At 40.8% G+C, this 18215-nt stretch overlaps 1 protein-coding gene and 1 pseudogene across 1 annotated transcript; both read left to right on the top strand.

The window, feature by feature from the left end:
• The first annotated feature begins 3815 nt into the window (after positions 1–3815).
• LOC108434023 lies at positions 3816–8564 on the top strand (annotated as a pseudogene).
• Positions 8565–12445: 3881 nt separating this feature from the next.
• LOC108434105 (extracellular calcium-sensing receptor-like) lies at positions 12446–17607 on the top strand. Its single transcript, XM_017709016.2, has 6 exons — positions 12446–12681; positions 12852–13152; positions 13415–14185; positions 14423–14647; positions 16474–16597; positions 16694–17607. The coding sequence occupies exons 1-6, from the start codon at positions 12446–12448 to the stop codon at positions 17605–17607; spliced, it is 2571 nt and encodes an 856-aa protein (XP_017564505.2).
• Positions 17608–18215: the final 608 nt, after the last annotated feature.

Below are 18215 nucleotides of genomic sequence, written 5' to 3'. Positions count from 1 at the left end.
GTGAGAGATGCCGTCAAGCTGAAGAAGGAGTCCTACCGGGCATGGTTGGCCTGTGGGACACCAGTGGCAGCTGGCAGGTATCGACAGGCCAAGCGATCTGCGGTTTCAGTCATTGCCAAGGCAAAAACCCGTGTATGGGAGGAGTTTGGTGAGGCCTTGGAAAGTGACTTTAAGTCGGCTCTGAAAAGATTCTGGCAAACCGTCAGGAGACTCAGAAGGGGAAAGCAGTGTGCCACTAGCACTGTATATAGTGGAGATGGTGTGCTGCTGACTTCGACTGAAGACGTCATTGGGCGGTGGAAGGAATACTTTGAGGACCTTCTCAATCCCACCGACACGTTCTCCATTGAGGAAGCAGAGTCTGGGGACATGGGAATAGGCTTATCCATTACTGAGGCCGAAGTCACTAAGATAGTTAAGAAACTCCTTGGTGGCAAGGCTCCAGGGGTGGATGAGATCCGCCCTGAGTTCCTCAAGGCTCTGGATGTTGTGGGGCTGTCTTGGCTGACACGCCTTTTCAACATTGCGTGGACATCGGGGGTGGTGCCACTAGATTGGCTTACTGGGGTGGTGGTGCCTCTTTTTAAAAAAGGGGACCGGAGAGTGTGTTCCAACTACAGGGGAATCACACTCCTCAGCCTCCCTGGTAAGGTCTATGCAGGGGTAATGTAGAAGGGAGTCCGGCTTATATTTGAACTTCGGATCCAGGAGGAGCAGTGCAGGTTCCATTCTGGTCGTGGAACACTGGACCAACTCTCCACCCTCTCCAGGATTCTGGAGGGTTCAAGGGAGTTTGCCCAACCAGTCCACATGTGCTTTGTGGGTCTGGAGAAGGCATTAGACTGTTTCCCGGGGTATTCTGTGGGAGGAGCTTGGGGAGTATGGGGTACATGGCTCTTTGCTACAAGCCATTCAGGTACAAACAAAGCAGGAGTTTGGTTCGCATGGCCGGCAGTAAGTCAGACTTGTTCCCAGTGAGAGTTGGACTCCGTCAGGGCTGCCCTTTGTCACCGATTCTATTAATAATTTTTATGGATAGAATTTCTAGGCACAGTAAGGGAATGGTGGGTTTCCAGTTTGGTGACCTCAGGGTCACATCGCTGCTGTTTGCAGATGATGTGTTCCTATTGGGGACATCAGGCCGCGAACTTCAGCTTTCGCTGGATCGGTTCGCTGCTGAGTGTGAAGATCAGAATCAGAATCAGTACCTCCAAATCTGAGACCATGGTTCTCAGGCGGAAAAGGGTGGAGAGCCCTCTCTGGGTCAGGGATAGGCTCTTGCCTCAAGTGGAGGAGTTCAAGTATCTCGGGGTCTTGTTCACGAGTGAGGGTACTAGGGAGCGGGAGATTGACAGGCGGATTGGTGCTGGGTCAGCAGTGATGCGGGCTCTTTACCGGTCTGTTGTGGTAAAGAAAGAGCTGAGCCATAAGGCAAGGCTCTCGATTTACCGGTTGATCTACATTCCCACCCTCACCTATGGTCATGAGCTTTGAGTAATGACCAAAAGAATAAGATCGCGAATACAAGCGGCCGAAATGAGTTTCCTCCGCAGGGTGTCTGGACTCTCCCTTAGAGATAGGGTGAGAAGTTCGGTCATCCGGGAGGGACTCGGAGTAGAGCTCTTGGTTCGTCACATCGAGAGGAGGGAGCTGAGGTGGTTCAGGCATCTAGTTAGGATGCTGCGCCCGCGACCCGAACCCCGGAGAAGCGGAAGATAATGGATGGGTGGATGGATGGATGGATATATATGTGTGTATATATATATGTATATATATAAGTATATATAATGGATTAAAAATCCTATCTCACTTAATTTCACATGCATATGAAGTCAGACGAGCGAATACTTTTGGAAATATAGTGTATGTCTACACAGTTACTGGAATTTCAATCAAATGCAAAGGTATCCTGGAAGCATTAAACTAATCTACCAAGTAATTGTTACCTTACTTATTTCCTTTATTACACACGCTTCTTCTGAGGCACACAAAGCAAAGAAAATGGCTTTGCATGTCTCAGAAGAAGCGTGTGTAATAAGGGAAATAGGTAAGGTAACACTTTACTTGGTAGAATAGTTTAATGCTTCAAGGATACCTTTGCGTTTGACTTAAATTCCATTAACTGTCTTCACATGCATGTGAAATTAAGTGAGATAGGATTCTTAATCCACAGGGTTTCCACAATCTTTATGAGTGTGTTTCCCCGAATTTCTGCAGTCTATCGCTACAGAAATCCAAAGTTCATATGGTCATCAGATGCACTCAAGAACAGTGTCGACAGCTTCACGAAAGGGGTTTCCATGGGCGAGCAGCTACATCCAAGCCTTACATCACCAAGTGCAATGCCAAATGTAGAGGTGTAAAGCTCACCACCACTGGACTGAGATGTGTTCTCTGGAGTGGCAAATCACGGTTCTCCATCTGGCATTCTGATGTAAAACTCCAGGTTTGGCAGTTGCCAGGAGAACAGTACTTGTGTGACTGCATTGTGCCCAGTGTAAGGTTTGGTGGAAGGGGGATTATGGTGTGGGGTTGTTTTTCAGGAGTTGGGCTCGGCCCCTTACGTCCAGTGAAAGCAACATTTAATGCTTCAGCAGACCAAGAGATTTTGCACAATTTCATGCTCCCAACTTTTTGGGAACAGTTTGGGACGGCCACTACCTGTTCCAAAATAAATGTGCACCAGCGCACAAAACAAGGTCCATAAAGACATGGATGAGTGAGTGTGGTGTGGAAGAACTTGACTGGCCTGCAAAGAGTCCTGACCTCAATTTGATAGAACACCTTTGGGATGAATAAGAGCAGAAACTGTGAGACAGACCTTCTTGTCCAACATCAGTGTCTGAACTTACAAGTGCACTTCTGGAAGTCCTTATGGAAATCTTTCCCAGAAGAGTTAAAACTGTAATAGCTATAAACGGTGGCCCAACATCATATTAAACCCTTGGGATTAACAATGATATGTCACTCAAATTCATAATGATGGAGACAATTGGGCAAATATTTCTGGAGATGTAGTGCATTTCGTATGTACATGTATTTTCAAATGTATTTTATGAACATGATTCCATACATAAATAAAATACAAAATGCATTCAGTAAATATGGCAGTATATTCTGATATGCAATGTAGCGTTCAGAATGAATATGGACATTTAAAGTTGAAATTATATCAAAGAAATCAAAATATAGGCGCCCATATTTTTACATATTTCCTTTTTCTTCATATGAGAGTTTTAACTTTATTGAACTACAAAATAAATTAAAAAATCTATCAAAATAATTACAATTAAACACATAGCCACGTCTACTGAGCCTGATCTCACAATCCGCTGAGCATCATAATAAGGTGGCTATTTAGATGCAGTCACTCTGGCGTTCAGAGGGCAAAACACTACCGAGCACACTATGCAGCTCACTTCGATTATAAAGGTGTTGGGGTCGTTGCTGTGGATAACTGGGCTCAGTACAACATGTAAAGCAGAGCCGGTCAGCTGCAGGCTGTGGGCTGAGCCTCTGATGCCTAGTCTTTCTATGAATGGAGATTTTATAATAGGGGGGATTTTTTCCATTCATTTTTACACGACATCCATACAGAACGCCTACACCAGACAGCCGCTGCAGCCACAGTGCTCTGGAAGGTCTGTGTGTGAGTGTGGAGAGAACAATGAAGGACGAATTGTGGAGAAAATATAATGATCAAATTTACACTGTTTGAAATCACGCAGTCCTCCTTGAATTGTTGATGCCTGAAAGTATATGGTGAAATATTTCTGATTTATTGTTATCTTTTTTATCTCATATTTGTGAACAGCATGAGTTTCCTTGTACTGCGCTTCGCTCGTGCCATGGAGTTCACAATCCACGAGATCAACAACAGAACAGATCTCCTACCGGGAATCACGTTAGGATACCAGATACACGACTCGTGCGGTGCAGTGCCGATGGCTGTTAAAACTGCACTTCAGTTTACAAACGGCATGGATCCATTTTTCAGTGATACTGATTCCTGTTCAAAATCTGCAGCCGCAGCTGTTCCTGCTCTAGTGGGAGATTCTAATTCCACCCCATCTATCAGTATGGCCAGAATTCTGGGTCTTTTTGGAATTGCACAGGTGATTTTAGGCTAGTATCTCAATAACCGGTGGATTTTAAAACTTCATATTTCATAACAATTTTAGTAGAATTTAAAAGGCCATATAAAATCTCCTAAATGTCAAGAAGAAATAATGAAAGCATATTAATCAGAAATAACACTTCCTTATATTTCTCTGTGTTAAATAAGGTGAGCCATTACGCAACCTGCGCATGTCTGAGCGATAAACACGAGTATCCTGCCTTCTTCAGGACCGTACCAAGTGACCACCATCAGGCAGCCGCTATAGCAAAAATAGTCAAGCACTTTGGCTGGACATGGATTGGGGCAGTGCGCAGCGACTCAGACTATGGAAATAACGGAATGGCTTCGTTTCTAAAGGCTGCGCAGGAGGAGGGAATCTGTGTGGAGTACTCCGAGTCCTACTACAGAACACAACCGCGCAGTAAACTGGAGAGAGTGGCGAACGTCATCCGGAGATCAACAGCCCGGGTAATAGTAGCGTTGCTCGCCGCAGGTGACATGAGGTTACTGTTGGAGGAACTGGCGAGACAGCCGCCTCCTCTCCTTCAGTGGATCGGCAGTGAAGCGTGGATTATAGAAACCGAGTTTCTGCGCTTTAACATGTGCGCTGGGGCGATAGGATTTGGGATCCCCCGCTCGGTGATTCCAGGTCTTCGTGAGTTTCTTCTCGATCTCTCTCCAGCACAAGCACTGAAATCTCCTCTGCTGACGGAGTTTTGGGAGAGCTCGTTCAGCTGTAGCCTAAAAGGCTCCTCAGGGGGCGCGCGGGAATGCGACGGCAGTGAGGATATCCGCGCGCTGCAGAACCCGTATACAGACACTTATACAACATCAAACCTGGTGTATAAAGCTACGTATGCCATAGCGCATGCCATCCACGGTGTTATCTGTAATGACACGCAGTGCGACAAGAGCGTTAAATTCACACCATGGCAGGTATAAAAATGAGCAAGCTTGCCTTACGATTTAAATAAGCATGACTTTATTGATATGTGTGTATATGTATATATTTATTTTTTGGTTTGTTCGTTTTGTTTTGTTTTTTCATGTAGGTATAACAAGTTTACCAGAAATATCAAATCAGATTTCTCTAAACTCACACTTCTCAGAGATTTCTCTTGTCAACATGACATTTTTTTACAAGTTAAACTGAAAATGAAGCATCGAATTTATGGCTTTTCATAAACAATATTCTCCTTCATTATCTTTTGTTCAGAAAATGACAAAATATATGAGTAAACATCAGAACAGAAAAAATAAAATAAAATAAAAGAATAATTGTCATACACTATTTTTGGTTAACTTACCAATACGTTGAAGATCAATAGATTTAATTTTTTTTTAACTTTTGTTCGGGATTTTACATATGTGGGTCATCACTCGTCACCTCAGTGGTATAATTGCCACATTTATTTATTTATTTATTTATTTATTTATTTATTTATTTATTTATTTGTTTATTTATTCATTTTCATTGACTCACCATGTCAAAATGTAATGTTGAACATAATGAACAAAATCAAATTCAAAGCTTTAATTTACAAACTCAAACTTTATTAATTTATGTTTTACTGCAGATACGCGACCAGCTCAAGAGAGTGAACTTCACTACAAATAATGGTTTTCAGGTCTCGTTTGATTCCAGTGGAGATCCTGTGGCCGTCTACGACCTCATAAACTGGCAGGTTAAGGAAGATGGTGGTTTGGATTTTGTGACTGTGGGCCAGTATGACGCATCCAGACCAACAGGCCAGGAGTTCAGTATGAGCAGAGCTATCAGCTGGATGGGGGGACAGAAAGAGGTACAGCATAATTTTTTCATTAGTCTTTGACTGTAAATTCAGGTCAGTTAGCAAATCTCAAAATGATTAAATAAGTCGTTGTAAGAAGTTGTAAAAACTTTTTTTTTTTTAAAGAGGAACTTCCATAAAAGTCAGTTTACTACTATTACATTACATAAAAAAAGATGAAACTCGAAACATTTACTTGCTTCTCTCATTTTTGAAGCCGAGGTAATTTTTACTTACAATTACAACATAACTGATAACACAGCAATTCGATGAAAAGTAATTGCCTTAATTAAATTCATCATCTATAACTAAAAGAAGAGTGTTGAAAATACATTACATGAATTCTTTGATTTGCTGTGAACACTTGGATTGTAGCAGCACGACAAGAGAACTCTAATTAAAGATCTCTGGGCTGCTTATTATACAGCAAATTATAGACTTCAAAACAATGGGTATTACAGAGGAAGAAATCATAATTGTGTGGTAATTGCCTTGTTAAAGAGATGAGAACAAACAAATATCATGAATCATTACTACCTCTAATATAAATATAAACCCATTCACAAAGATGACGCTATAACATGAAATGAACTTTTTTTAAAGATAACTGATGGAAAATGTGAAAAATAGGAAATAAAAATCAAGTAAACTGAACAAGCATGAATTGTATTTTAAGAAATCATGTGACATAAGATGAATAATTAATTCCAATGTCATTAGGTTCATTTATTCTATCATGCATGGTTCTTTTTACTAAAACCTTCAAAAGGCAATATACAGTAGCAATGCAAAATGAGCAAATACCTAAACTAAGAAAAACATGAAGAAATACCTTGTATGGCAGTAGCTGCATATATTTCACTATTTCTTCACCCAAACTAATGAAGTCAAAGTTGAACAATGAAGGAAATGAGAAAAAAAACATTAATCAGTGCATCGCACCGTGAATGTCAGACAATACTTTTGACAACCATGAAATGATTTGCATTTGTCTGTTGTGCTTATGTCTGTGTGAGTAGGTGATACAGTCAATATTTTACCCATAGAACAGTAAAAGAGCCAGCAATAGTAAACGGTAACAGAAGAAACACCATCATGGATAGGATAACAAATATCTTAAAAATATATCTAAACCTACAATGTAATGTAAGTATCATTTAATGTCAGGCTAAAATTGTGGGTCCATGACTAATGAAAACTGAAAGATAACAGATATTTATGACAAAACAGAAAAAAATAAATAAATAAATGTCACTCATTCTTTCCATATGATATCAGATGTATTACAGAGGAATAGATAGATAGATAGATAGATAGATAGATAGATAGATAGATAGATAGATAGATAGATAGATAGATAGATAGATAGACAGACAAAAACATTAAATTGAATCATGGAATAATGAAATTCTGAAAATTGTATTTATTTATTTATTTGTTTATTTCTTTGTTTGTTTATCAGATTAAAAGTGAATGATTTGCATCTGTCTCATGTTTGTCAGGTGCCAAGATCTTTGTGCAGTGAGAGCTGTCCTCCAGGAACCAGGAAGGCTGTGCAGAAAGGAAAGCCAGTCCGCTGCTATGGCTGTATACCATGTGCAGAAGGAGAGATCAGTAACATGACAGGTTGTGTATCACAATTTTGCAACGTTGCTTGTGACAGTAATAGTTTAGTTGATTTCAGTCCCTTGCATTTCTTTCCTTATATAAGCATTCTGACTACACTTTTCTAACCTCTTAGATTCTTTTAATTGTATTCGCTGCCCTCCTGAGTTCTGGCCCAACACCCAGCGAGACAGCTGCCTCCCAAGCCTGTGGAGTTCCTGTCCTGGGATGACACTCTGAGCATCATCCTGACAGTGTTCTCCTTCACTGGGGCCTTCATAGCTGTATGTGTGACTGCTGTTTTCTACAAACACAGAACTTCTCCCATCATCCGAGCCAACAACTCAGAGCTGAGCTTCCTGCTGCTCTTCTCATTGACTCTGTGTTTCCTCTGCTCACTTACTTTCATTGGTCAGCCCTCTGAGTGGTCCTGTATGCTGCGCCACACAGCGTTTGGGATCACCTTCGTCCTCTGCATCTCCTGTGTTCTGGGGAAAACCATAGTGGTGTTAATGGCCTTCAGAGCTACACTTCCAGGTAGTGATGTCATGAAATGGTTTGGGCCTCCACAGCAGAGACTCAGTGTTCTTGCCTTCACTCTCATACAGGTCCTAATTTGTGTACTTTGGTTGACAACATCTCCTCCTCTCCCCTTCAAAAATCTAAAGCAATACAAGGAAAGGATAATCCTGGAATGTGGATTAGGTTCAGCTATAGGATTCTGGGCTGTGCTGGGTTATATAGGATTTCTGGCTCTTATGTGTTTTATTTTGGCTTTTCTAGCTCGGAAGCTGCCTGACAACTTTAATGAAGCCAAGTTCATCACATTCAGCATGCTCATATTCTGTGCCGTGTGGGTTACCTTTATCCCAGCTTATGTCAGCTCTCCTGGAAAGTTCACTGTAGCTGTAGAGATATTTGCTATTCTGGCCTCAAGCTTTGGTTTATTTATTTGCATTTTTGCTCCCAAGTGTTTCATAATCTTGTTTAGGCCAGAGCAGAACACCAAGAAACACCTTATGGGTAAAGTACCATCCAAGGCTCTCTGAGACTCTCACACAAATTCTAAAAGTAGAACAAAAGTAGAACCTATAAAATATGCTGATTTATTGAGAGCTCTACCAAAGCTTATTCTTAATTAAAGTATATTTTCTATTTCATTGTGTAAACATATACATACCAGCTTTTCACATGTTCTACTTGCATAATAACAGATAACAATGTATATTGCCAAATTAAAGTGATTTTTCCACTAGCATACCTTTTATATAGTAATTCTACATTAAAATGTCATTCTTCTGATTGTTTTGAGAATGTTTGGCTTTAAAATGTGATATAAAACAAATAATTGGAAGCTTGCATTTAATGGAGAATTGGTGGTTGGATGGTTCACCAGCATGATGGCGTTCCTTACAGTATCTGTTATCTGACTTAACAGAATAGGTAGGTTGCATTTTTCTTGAGTGTGTTGAACTGCCCAATGACATTGGCATGTCTCCAATAAGGACAGAGAAAACCAGGTACATCTGAACATCATAACCAAATTGTCACACATTCAGCTCGTGAAGTTAACTCCAACTCTTAGAACACCCTGGGGGATCATGTGACGCCGGACTCAGGCACGCGCACCTATCTGCGCTCACAATCCCCAGACTTTTGATGAATGTCTTCTGTGCCTCATTAGAGCTGAGCATTTAAACATGGCTCTGACAGTCAGTCAGTGCGAGGTAATGTTTTCTCTAAAACTTACTGAGCGTATTCTTCTTGCTATTGCTTGTCTCACCGAGATTTTGACCGTTTAGATTCATGTTTTTGATTACGTCTGTTGCCTTTCCCTTTTGGTACTTTTGCTAGCTGTGTTGATTTGTTATCAGACTTTTGGACTGTATTTTGAATACTCCTTTGTGTTTTGCCACTGTTTTGTTTCCTTGGCTGCTAGCTAGACGAATAAATCGTTTAAACTTTCATCCGCAAGCGTCTGGGTTTCAGTCACATCATAACCAAATATGCTTTTTTTTTTTTTTTAATTGTCATGCTGGTTATTCTAACGTGAGAAATAAGAAACAGCTTGGCCTACCTCTTCAGTGAGATCCAGTAAACTGAGAATGAATTCCACTATCTAGTAGGAATGATTTGTTCTGCTGGAGGATGTGATTTCAGATCATCAAATGTAACTGAATATGCAGTTACTGTTGTCCACTGATTTTCTTAAACTGTTCTAGGACATTACATTTGGGGCAGTCAGAAAAGACGTGGCTTCACTTGGCTGTAAGTACATGAGTGTTGGGCGTTCCCGTGGTAACTTTTAATGCTTCATAAATGCTTATTTGGCATTTGCTAACAACTCTGCAACACAAGTGAAAAAAAATGAAACTTCCCAGGCTTATACAATATATTGATGCTTCAAAGGTACACTTTCTAATTTTATGCACATCCACATAATTAGGGGGAGCACTGAGCACTAAGTAACCATTTCTCAGCATCCATATAACTGATGATGCCTAGATATTACATACTGCATGTGTGACAAAGATTACAAGAGAGGTTCCTGCCATTAGTTCGTAATTTAAAGTATAGGGCCATAATCAGCCAATCAGCTTTCAGGAAACGTCCTCAATTTAACTTTCTAAGCATCATTTAACAAGTCTTTTTCTCAAAATGAAAAAAATAAAAAAACAGGAACTTTTACATGTTTTTACAGATAAATCATAGTAAATGATATCCATCCATCCATCCATTTTCTAATCCGCTTCTCCGTCAGGGTCGCGGGGTAGTAAATGATATACTTTTCTTAATTTTTAATCAAATTAAAAATCTTTAGCTGTCTTTTACATTTACATTTATTTTGAGTATTAGAAAAAGCAGAGAGTAAACATGCAACTCAGTACATATCCAAAAAGACAGAAAATCAGTTAAAAAAAAAAAAGACCAGTCTGCTGTTTACAGATCAGTAAAACGCAATAGAAAAAAAAAATTCTTACTTTTTTACACACACACATACATATATATATATATATATATATATATATATATATATATATATATATATATATATATATATATATATATATATATATATATATAATTATGCACTGCTCAAAAAAATAAAGGGAACACTTAAACAACACAATATAACTCCAAATAAATCAAAACTTCTGTGAAATCATACTGTCCACTTAGGAAGCAACACTGATTGACAATCAATTTCACAGCTGCTGTGCAAATGGAACAGACAACAGGTGGAAATTAATAGCAATAAGCAAGACACCCTCAGTAAAGTAATGGTTCTGCATGTGGGGACCACAGACCACTTCTCAGTACCTTTCTGCTTTCTGGCTGATGTTTTGGTCACTTTTGAATGTTGGTGGTGCTTTCACACTCATGGTAGCATGAGACGGACTCTACAACCCACACAAGTGGCTCAGGAAGTGCAGCTCATCCAGGATGGCACATCAATACGAGCTGTGGCAAGAAGATTTGCTGTGTCTGTCAGCGTAGTGTCCAGAGGCTGGAGGCGCTACCAGGAGACAGGGCAGTACACCAAGAGATGTGGAGGAGGCCGTAGGAGGGCAACAACCCAGCAGCAGGACTGCTACCTCCACCTTTGTGCAAGGAGGAACAGGAGGAGCACTGCCAGAGCCCTGCAAAATGATCTCCAGCAGGAGACTTAAATTCCATTAAATGTCTAAACCTACACTATATTTCCAAAAGTATTCGCTCATCTGCCTTCACATGCATGTGAAATTAAGTGAGATAGGATTCTTAATCCATAGAGTTTAATGTGATGTTAGCCCACCCTTTGAAGCTATAACAGCTTCAACTCTTCTGGGAAGGCTTTCCACAATCTTTATGAGAGTGTTTCCTGCAGTCCATCATTACAGAAATCTAAAGTTCATATGGTCAACAGATGCGCTCAAGAACAGTATGTAGAGAGCTTCATGGAAGGGGTTTCCATGGGCAAGCAGCTACTTCCAAGCCTTACATCGACAAGTGCAATGCATTGTGTGAAATGAGATTTTGCACAATTTCATGCTCCCAACTTTTTGGGAACAGTTTGGGACGGCCCCTTCCTGTTCCAAAATAACTGTGCACCAGTGCACAACATAAGGTCCATAAAGACATGGATGAGCGAGTGTGGTGTGGAAGAACTTAACTGGCCTGCAAAGAGTCCTGACCTCAACTCGATAGAACACCTTTGGGATGAATAAGAGCAGAAACTGCGAGCCAGACCTTCTTGTCCAACATCAGTGTCTGAACTCACAAGTTCACTTCTGGTAGAATGGTAAAAAAGTCCTTATGGAAATCTTTCCCAGAAGAGTTAAAACTGTAATAGCTATAAACGGTGGCCCAACATCATATTAAACCCGTTGGTTTAACAATGGGATGTCACTCAAGTTCATAATGATGGAGACAATTGGGGGAATATTTCTGGAAATGTAGTGCATTTCGTATGTACATGTATTTTCAAATGTATTTTATGAACATGATTCCATACATAAATAAAATACAAAATGCATTCAGTAAATATGGCAGTATATTCTGATATGTAATGTAGCGTTCAGAATGAATATAGACATTTAAAGTTGATATTTATTTCAAAGAAATCAAAATATAGGCGCCCATATTTTTACATATTTCCTTTTTCTTCATATGTTTTAACTTTATTGAACTACAAAATAAATTAAAAAAAAAAAAAAAAAAAAAAAAATATATATATATATATATATATATATATATATATATATATATATATATATATATATATATTATAATATATATATTATATATATATATAATCAAAATAATTACTATTAAACACATGACCACGCCTCCGGAGTCTGATCTCACAATCCGCTGAGCATCATAATAAGGTGGCTATTTAGATGCAGTCACTCTGGCGTTCAGAGGGCAGAACACTACCGAGCACACTATGCAGCTCACTTCGATTATAAAGGTGTTGGAGTCGTTGCTGTGGTTAACTGGACTCAGTACAACAACATGTAAAGCGGAGCCGGTCAGCTGCAGACTGTGGGCTGAGCCTCTGATGCCTAGTCTTTCTATGAATGGAGATTTTATAATAGGGGGGATTTTTTCCGTTCATTTTTACACGACATCCATACAGAACGCCTACACCAGACAGCCGCTGCAGCCACAGTGCTCTGGAAGGTCTGTCTGTGAGTGTGGAGAGAACAATGAAGGACGGATTGTGGAGAAAATATAATGATCAAATTTACACTGTTTGAAATCACACAGTCCTCATTGAGTTAAAGGTGGTTAAAAGTATATGGTGAAAAAACTCTGACTATGTTATTCATTCATTTGTTTTTTGTATACAGTATGAATTTCAAGGAACTGCGAATCGCTCGTGCCATGGAGTTCACCATCCACGAGATCAACAACAGAACAGATCTCCTGCCGGGAATCACGTTAGGATACCAGATACACGACTCGTGCGGTGCAGTGCCGATGGCTGTTAAAGCTGCACTTCAGTTTACAAACGGCATGGAACCATTTTTCAGTGATACTGATTCCTGTTCAAAATCTGCAGCCGCAGCTGTTCCTGCTCTCGTAGGAGATTCGAATTCCACCCCATCTATCAGTATGGCCAGAATTCTGGGTCTTTTTGGAATTGCACAGGTGAATTTTGGCTAGTATCTAACTGACCGGTGCATTTTAAAACCAGTAATACACACACACACACATTCACATATCGTCTATGCTGCTTCTTCTTCTGGGTCACAGGGAGTGCTGGATCCCAGCTGTCAATAGGCGAAGAGCAACTAGTAATGAATTTAATAAATAATTATGAACCATGTAAAGTCCAATAAATGACCACAGGAATTTAGTGAGGCGTCTGAATAAGAAATAACGCTTCCTTATTTTCTGCACTGGATAACAGGTGAGCCACTACGCAACCTGCGCATGTCTGAGCGATAAGCGTCAGTATCCTGCCTTCTTCAGGACTGTGCCTAGTGACCACCACCAAGCGGCCGCACTAGCGAAAGTTGTAAAGCACTTTGGCTGGACATGGATTGGGGCAGTGCGCAGCGACTCAGACTATGGGAATAATGGAATGGCTTCGTTTCTAAAGGCTGCGCAGGAGGAGGGAATCTGTGTGGAGTACTCCGAGTCCTACTACAGAACACAACCGCGCAGTAAACTGGAGAGAGTGGCGAACGTCATCCGGAGATCAACAGCCCGGGTAATAGTAACGTTTCTCGCCGCAGGAGAAATGAGGTTTCTGTTGGAGGAACTGGCGAGACAGCCTCCGCCTCCCATGCAGTGGATCGGCAGTGAAGCGTGGATCATTGATCCAGAGTTTCTGCGCTTTAACATTTGCGCTGGGGCGATAGGATTTGGGACCCCCCGCTCGGTGATTCCAGGTCTTCGTGAGTTTCTTCTGGATCTCTCTCCAGCACAAGCACTGAAATCTCCTCTGCTAACGGAGTTTTGGGAGAGCTCGTTCAGCTGTAGCCTAAAAGGCTCCTCAGGGGGCGCGCGGGAATGTGATGGCAGCGAGGATATCCGCGCGCTGCAGAGCCCGTATACAGACACTTATACAACATCAAACCTGGTGTATAAAGCTACGTATGCCATAGCGCATGCCATCCACGGTGTTATCTGTAATGACACGCAGTGCGACAAAAGCGCTAAATTCACACCATGGCAGGTATAAAACTGATATATTTAAAACAGCGCCAAGCTGTGTTTTAAATTAATATGAACATTACATCTTATGTAATATATATATATAAATATATATAAAACGCATATGTCGCAGTTTTGCACATTATTTGTTGTTCACATTATTTGTGCAGATACTCGATCAGCTGAAGACAGTGAACTTTACTATAAAGGATATCTATAAAGTCTCATTTGATTCCAGTTGTTCACATTATTTGTGCAGATACTCGATCAGCTGAAGACAGTGAACTTTACTATAAAGGATATCTATAAAGTCTCATTTGATTCCAGTGGAGATCCTGTGGCCGTCTACGACCTCATAAACTGGCAGGTTAAGGAAGATGGTAGGTTGGATTTTGTGACTGTGGGTCACTATGACTCATCCAAACCAAGAGGCCAGGAGTTCAGTATGAGCAGAGCTATCAGCTGGATTGGAGGACAGACCGAGGTACTTCAAAAACTGTAAACCTGGAGCAAATATGTTGCCCAAACTCGCACACACACACACACACACACACACACACACACACACACACACACACTCCTTCATGAAACATCTTGTGACAACAATTTTCTCAATTTTTTAGTACTACAAAATAACAAAGAAAGAGTTAAAAAAAACACTAACTTATGTTCTTGGCTGTTATAACTTTGCTAGTGAAAACTGGCATCAAATAACTGAAGATTGCTCTTTATATAACAAACAGAAGTTTACATTATAATTTATATCATTGTCACAGACAGTTTCAAAGCCTTTGTATGCTTGCGTATGTGTAAGTAGGTGCTACAGCCTATCTATCATTGATAGTAGTGTAATAAATAAACAAATACATAAATAAATAAATAAATTAATTAATTAATTAATTAATTAATTAATTAATTAATTAATTAATTAATTATCAAAACGTAGGGAAATATATTTTAACATAAGTATGTTTTGTGACTAATAAAGTCAGAAAAATTAGATATTTAATAGTAGCCAGATTGAAACTCATCTTGCTTAAAACACACTCAAATATTATTAAAGTGTCAATTTATCCAACATGGAAAGTGATTTTAACAAGTTTAAGTTGAATTAAATATTAAATAAAATATATATGTAATGTAATATATTCCATGCACAAACGAAGGAGGTGCTCATAATTATATGCTTCATGTGTGTGTGTGTGTGTGTGTGTACGTACATTTTACGTTCCCACAAATAGCTACAGTCCAAGGGAGGGTGTGGGGACGGTAACATGTGCGGTGTGAGTAGATGGAAATGGCCAACCAGTAAGGTAACCAGAGTATACAGTAAAGCAGATTTATTTCAAAGACATCCACAGTATACTACAGACACAAATGGTCACAAAACATCAAGACAAAAAAACAGGACATTGCAGAACTGGACCAGCTTGGGGGGGACAGACGTCACCAAAGAAAAGAAAATAACAAGAGAACTACACCAGCTAGTATTTGTGTCTTGTCTAACTACCAAAACAAAATAGCTGACTGCTACACTAAACTTGACTAAAAATAGAGGGGGTGGTGCCCGTCTCTAAACTAGTGTGTCTAGACACTTAGATTACCTGCGTGTGGCAGTGTAAGTGCGCGCGCGATGTAAACTGCTCTTCCTCCCAGCAGGAAACCCACTCAAACACAGTAGGAAGAAAGGGGAGACAGGAACAACAACCAATACCAAACGGTTAACAATGACAATTACACATAACAGCAAAGCTAAACTGAGGCACAAAACGTTACAACACAGCGATATCAAATTGAGCAGCACAGCGTGAACAGAACAAGCGAGCCGAAGGCTTCAGAACAAGTGCCGCCGCGCAGCTTTTGAGCACGAAGTCCCGCCCCTCTCTTGGTCCGGACTCTCCCTCTGATTGGCCAGTAGGCGACGAGCGTGACGAGAATGATGAATGACACCTTGATCCACCTATAAGGTGAAAGACAGACCGACTGGCGCAGAAAAGAGGAGAGAAAGTTAACGAGGGAGCACGAAAGAGAGAGAGGGAGAGAGAGAGCACGCAGAAGGCGCCCACACGTAACGTTACATTGCCCCTGGGTGTAAGTGTGTGTGACTGTGTCTGTCTGTCTGTCTGCCCTGCAATGGACTAGTGACCTGTCCAGGGTGTTTCCTGCCCTCTGCCCGATGACATAGGCCCCATTACCCCCATCCCCCAACGCCCCCCCCTACCCCCGCCCCCGACGTGACCCCGATGGAGAAGCTGCTTAGAAAATGTGTGTGTGTGTATTACTTGTTTTAATTTGCATAATATTTTCCAGGTACCAAGATCTGTGTGCAGTGAGAGCTGTCATCCAGGAACCAGGAAGGCTGTACAGAAAGGAAAGCCAGTCTGCTGCTTTGACTGTATACCATGTGCAGAAGGAGAGATCAGCAACAAGACAGGTTGTGCTAGAAACAGCTTTAATTTATGATTATTGTGTTCATTCTCGTACAGTTCCTACTAATATATGGTACAAAATATGGTTTTCTCATTTTTAGACTCTCTGAACTGTGTTCCTTGCTCTTCTGAGTTCTGGCCCAACACCCAGCAAGACAGCTGCATCCCCAAGCCTGTGGAGTTCCTGTCCTGGGACGACACTCTGAGCATCATCCTGACAGCGTTCTCCATCACTGGGGCCTTCATAGCTGTATGTGTGGCTGTTGTCTTTTACAAACACAAAACTTCTCCCATCGTCCGAGCCAACAACTCAGAGCTGAGCTTCCTGCTGCTCTTCTCACTGACTCTGTGTTTCCTCTGCTCACTTACTTTCATTGGTCAGCCCTCCGAGTGGTCCTGTATGCTGCGCCACACAGCATTTGGGATCACCTTCGTCCTCTGCATCTCCTGTGTTCTAATGAAAACAGTAGTGGTGTTAATGGCCTTCAGAGCTACACTTCCAGGCAATAATGCTATGAAATGGTTTGGGCCTCCACAGCAGAGACTCAGTGTTCTTGCCTTCACTCTCATACAGGTCCTAATTTGTGTTCTTTGGTTGACAATATCTCCTCCTCTCCCCTTCAAAAATCTAAAGCAATATGCAGAAAGGATAATACTAGAATGTGGATTAGGTTCAGCTATTGGTTTCTGGGCTGTGCTGGGTTATATAGGATTTCTGGCTCTTATGTGTTTTATTTTAGCTTTTCTAGCTCGGAAGCTGCCTGACAACTTTAATGAAGCCAAGTTCATCACATTCAGCATGCTCATATTCTGTGCAGTTTGGGTTACCTTTATCCCAGCTTATGTCAGCTCTCCTGGAAAGTTCACTGTAGCTGTAGAGATATTTGCTATTCTGGCCTCAAGCTTTGGTTTGTTTTTTTGCATTTTTGTTCCTAAATGTTTCATAATCATGTTTAGGCCAGAACAGAATACCAAGAAACACATCATGGGTATAGTGCCCTCTAGGTCTCTTTGAGAGCCGCATACACATTGTACATGTAGTACTGAGATTCAACTCCTTCAATAAAATGATCAGATTTGTGGTAAAATTTACATGTGCACAGTAATTTCAACAATGGATATTGGTATTTAAACTGCAATATAACAGTAAAATATAAATAAAATAATAAAAATATTACAGTATGTACTACATTAAAATGCATCATTTAGAAGCTTACCTTTCAGTATTCTTAAATACAGTCTCTATGTCAAAATGGAGCTCATGTAATAACTTTCAAAATATATTGTTTATTTGATCAAGGATTCTGGGCTGTGCTGGGTTATATATGATTTCTGGCTCTTTTGTGTTTTATTTTGGCCTTTCTATCACTGCCTTGCTTTGAGTAGGTTCTGAGGTAAAGAACTTGGTTACTATTGTGCTCATTGAGTGTGAGGCAATCATGGGCTGGAGGTTAGGGAACCAGCCTCGTGACCATAAGGTCGCCGGTTCAAGCTGACAGCATATGACTGAGGTGTCCTAGAGCAAGACACCTAACCCCCAACTGCTCCCTGGGAGCTGTGGATTGAGCTGCTCACTGCTCCAGGCAAGTGTGCCCCTGGTGTGTGTGTGCTCACTAGAGTGTA

This window comes from Pygocentrus nattereri, chromosome 7 (assembly GCF_015220715.1).
Source record: "Pygocentrus nattereri isolate fPygNat1 chromosome 7, fPygNat1.pri, whole genome shotgun sequence".
In the NCBI taxonomy this organism is placed as follows: domain Eukaryota; kingdom Metazoa; phylum Chordata; class Actinopteri; order Characiformes; family Serrasalmidae; genus Pygocentrus; species Pygocentrus nattereri.
The sequence above is the reverse complement of the archived record's forward strand: the minus strand, read 5'-3'. Positions and strand labels throughout refer to the sequence as shown.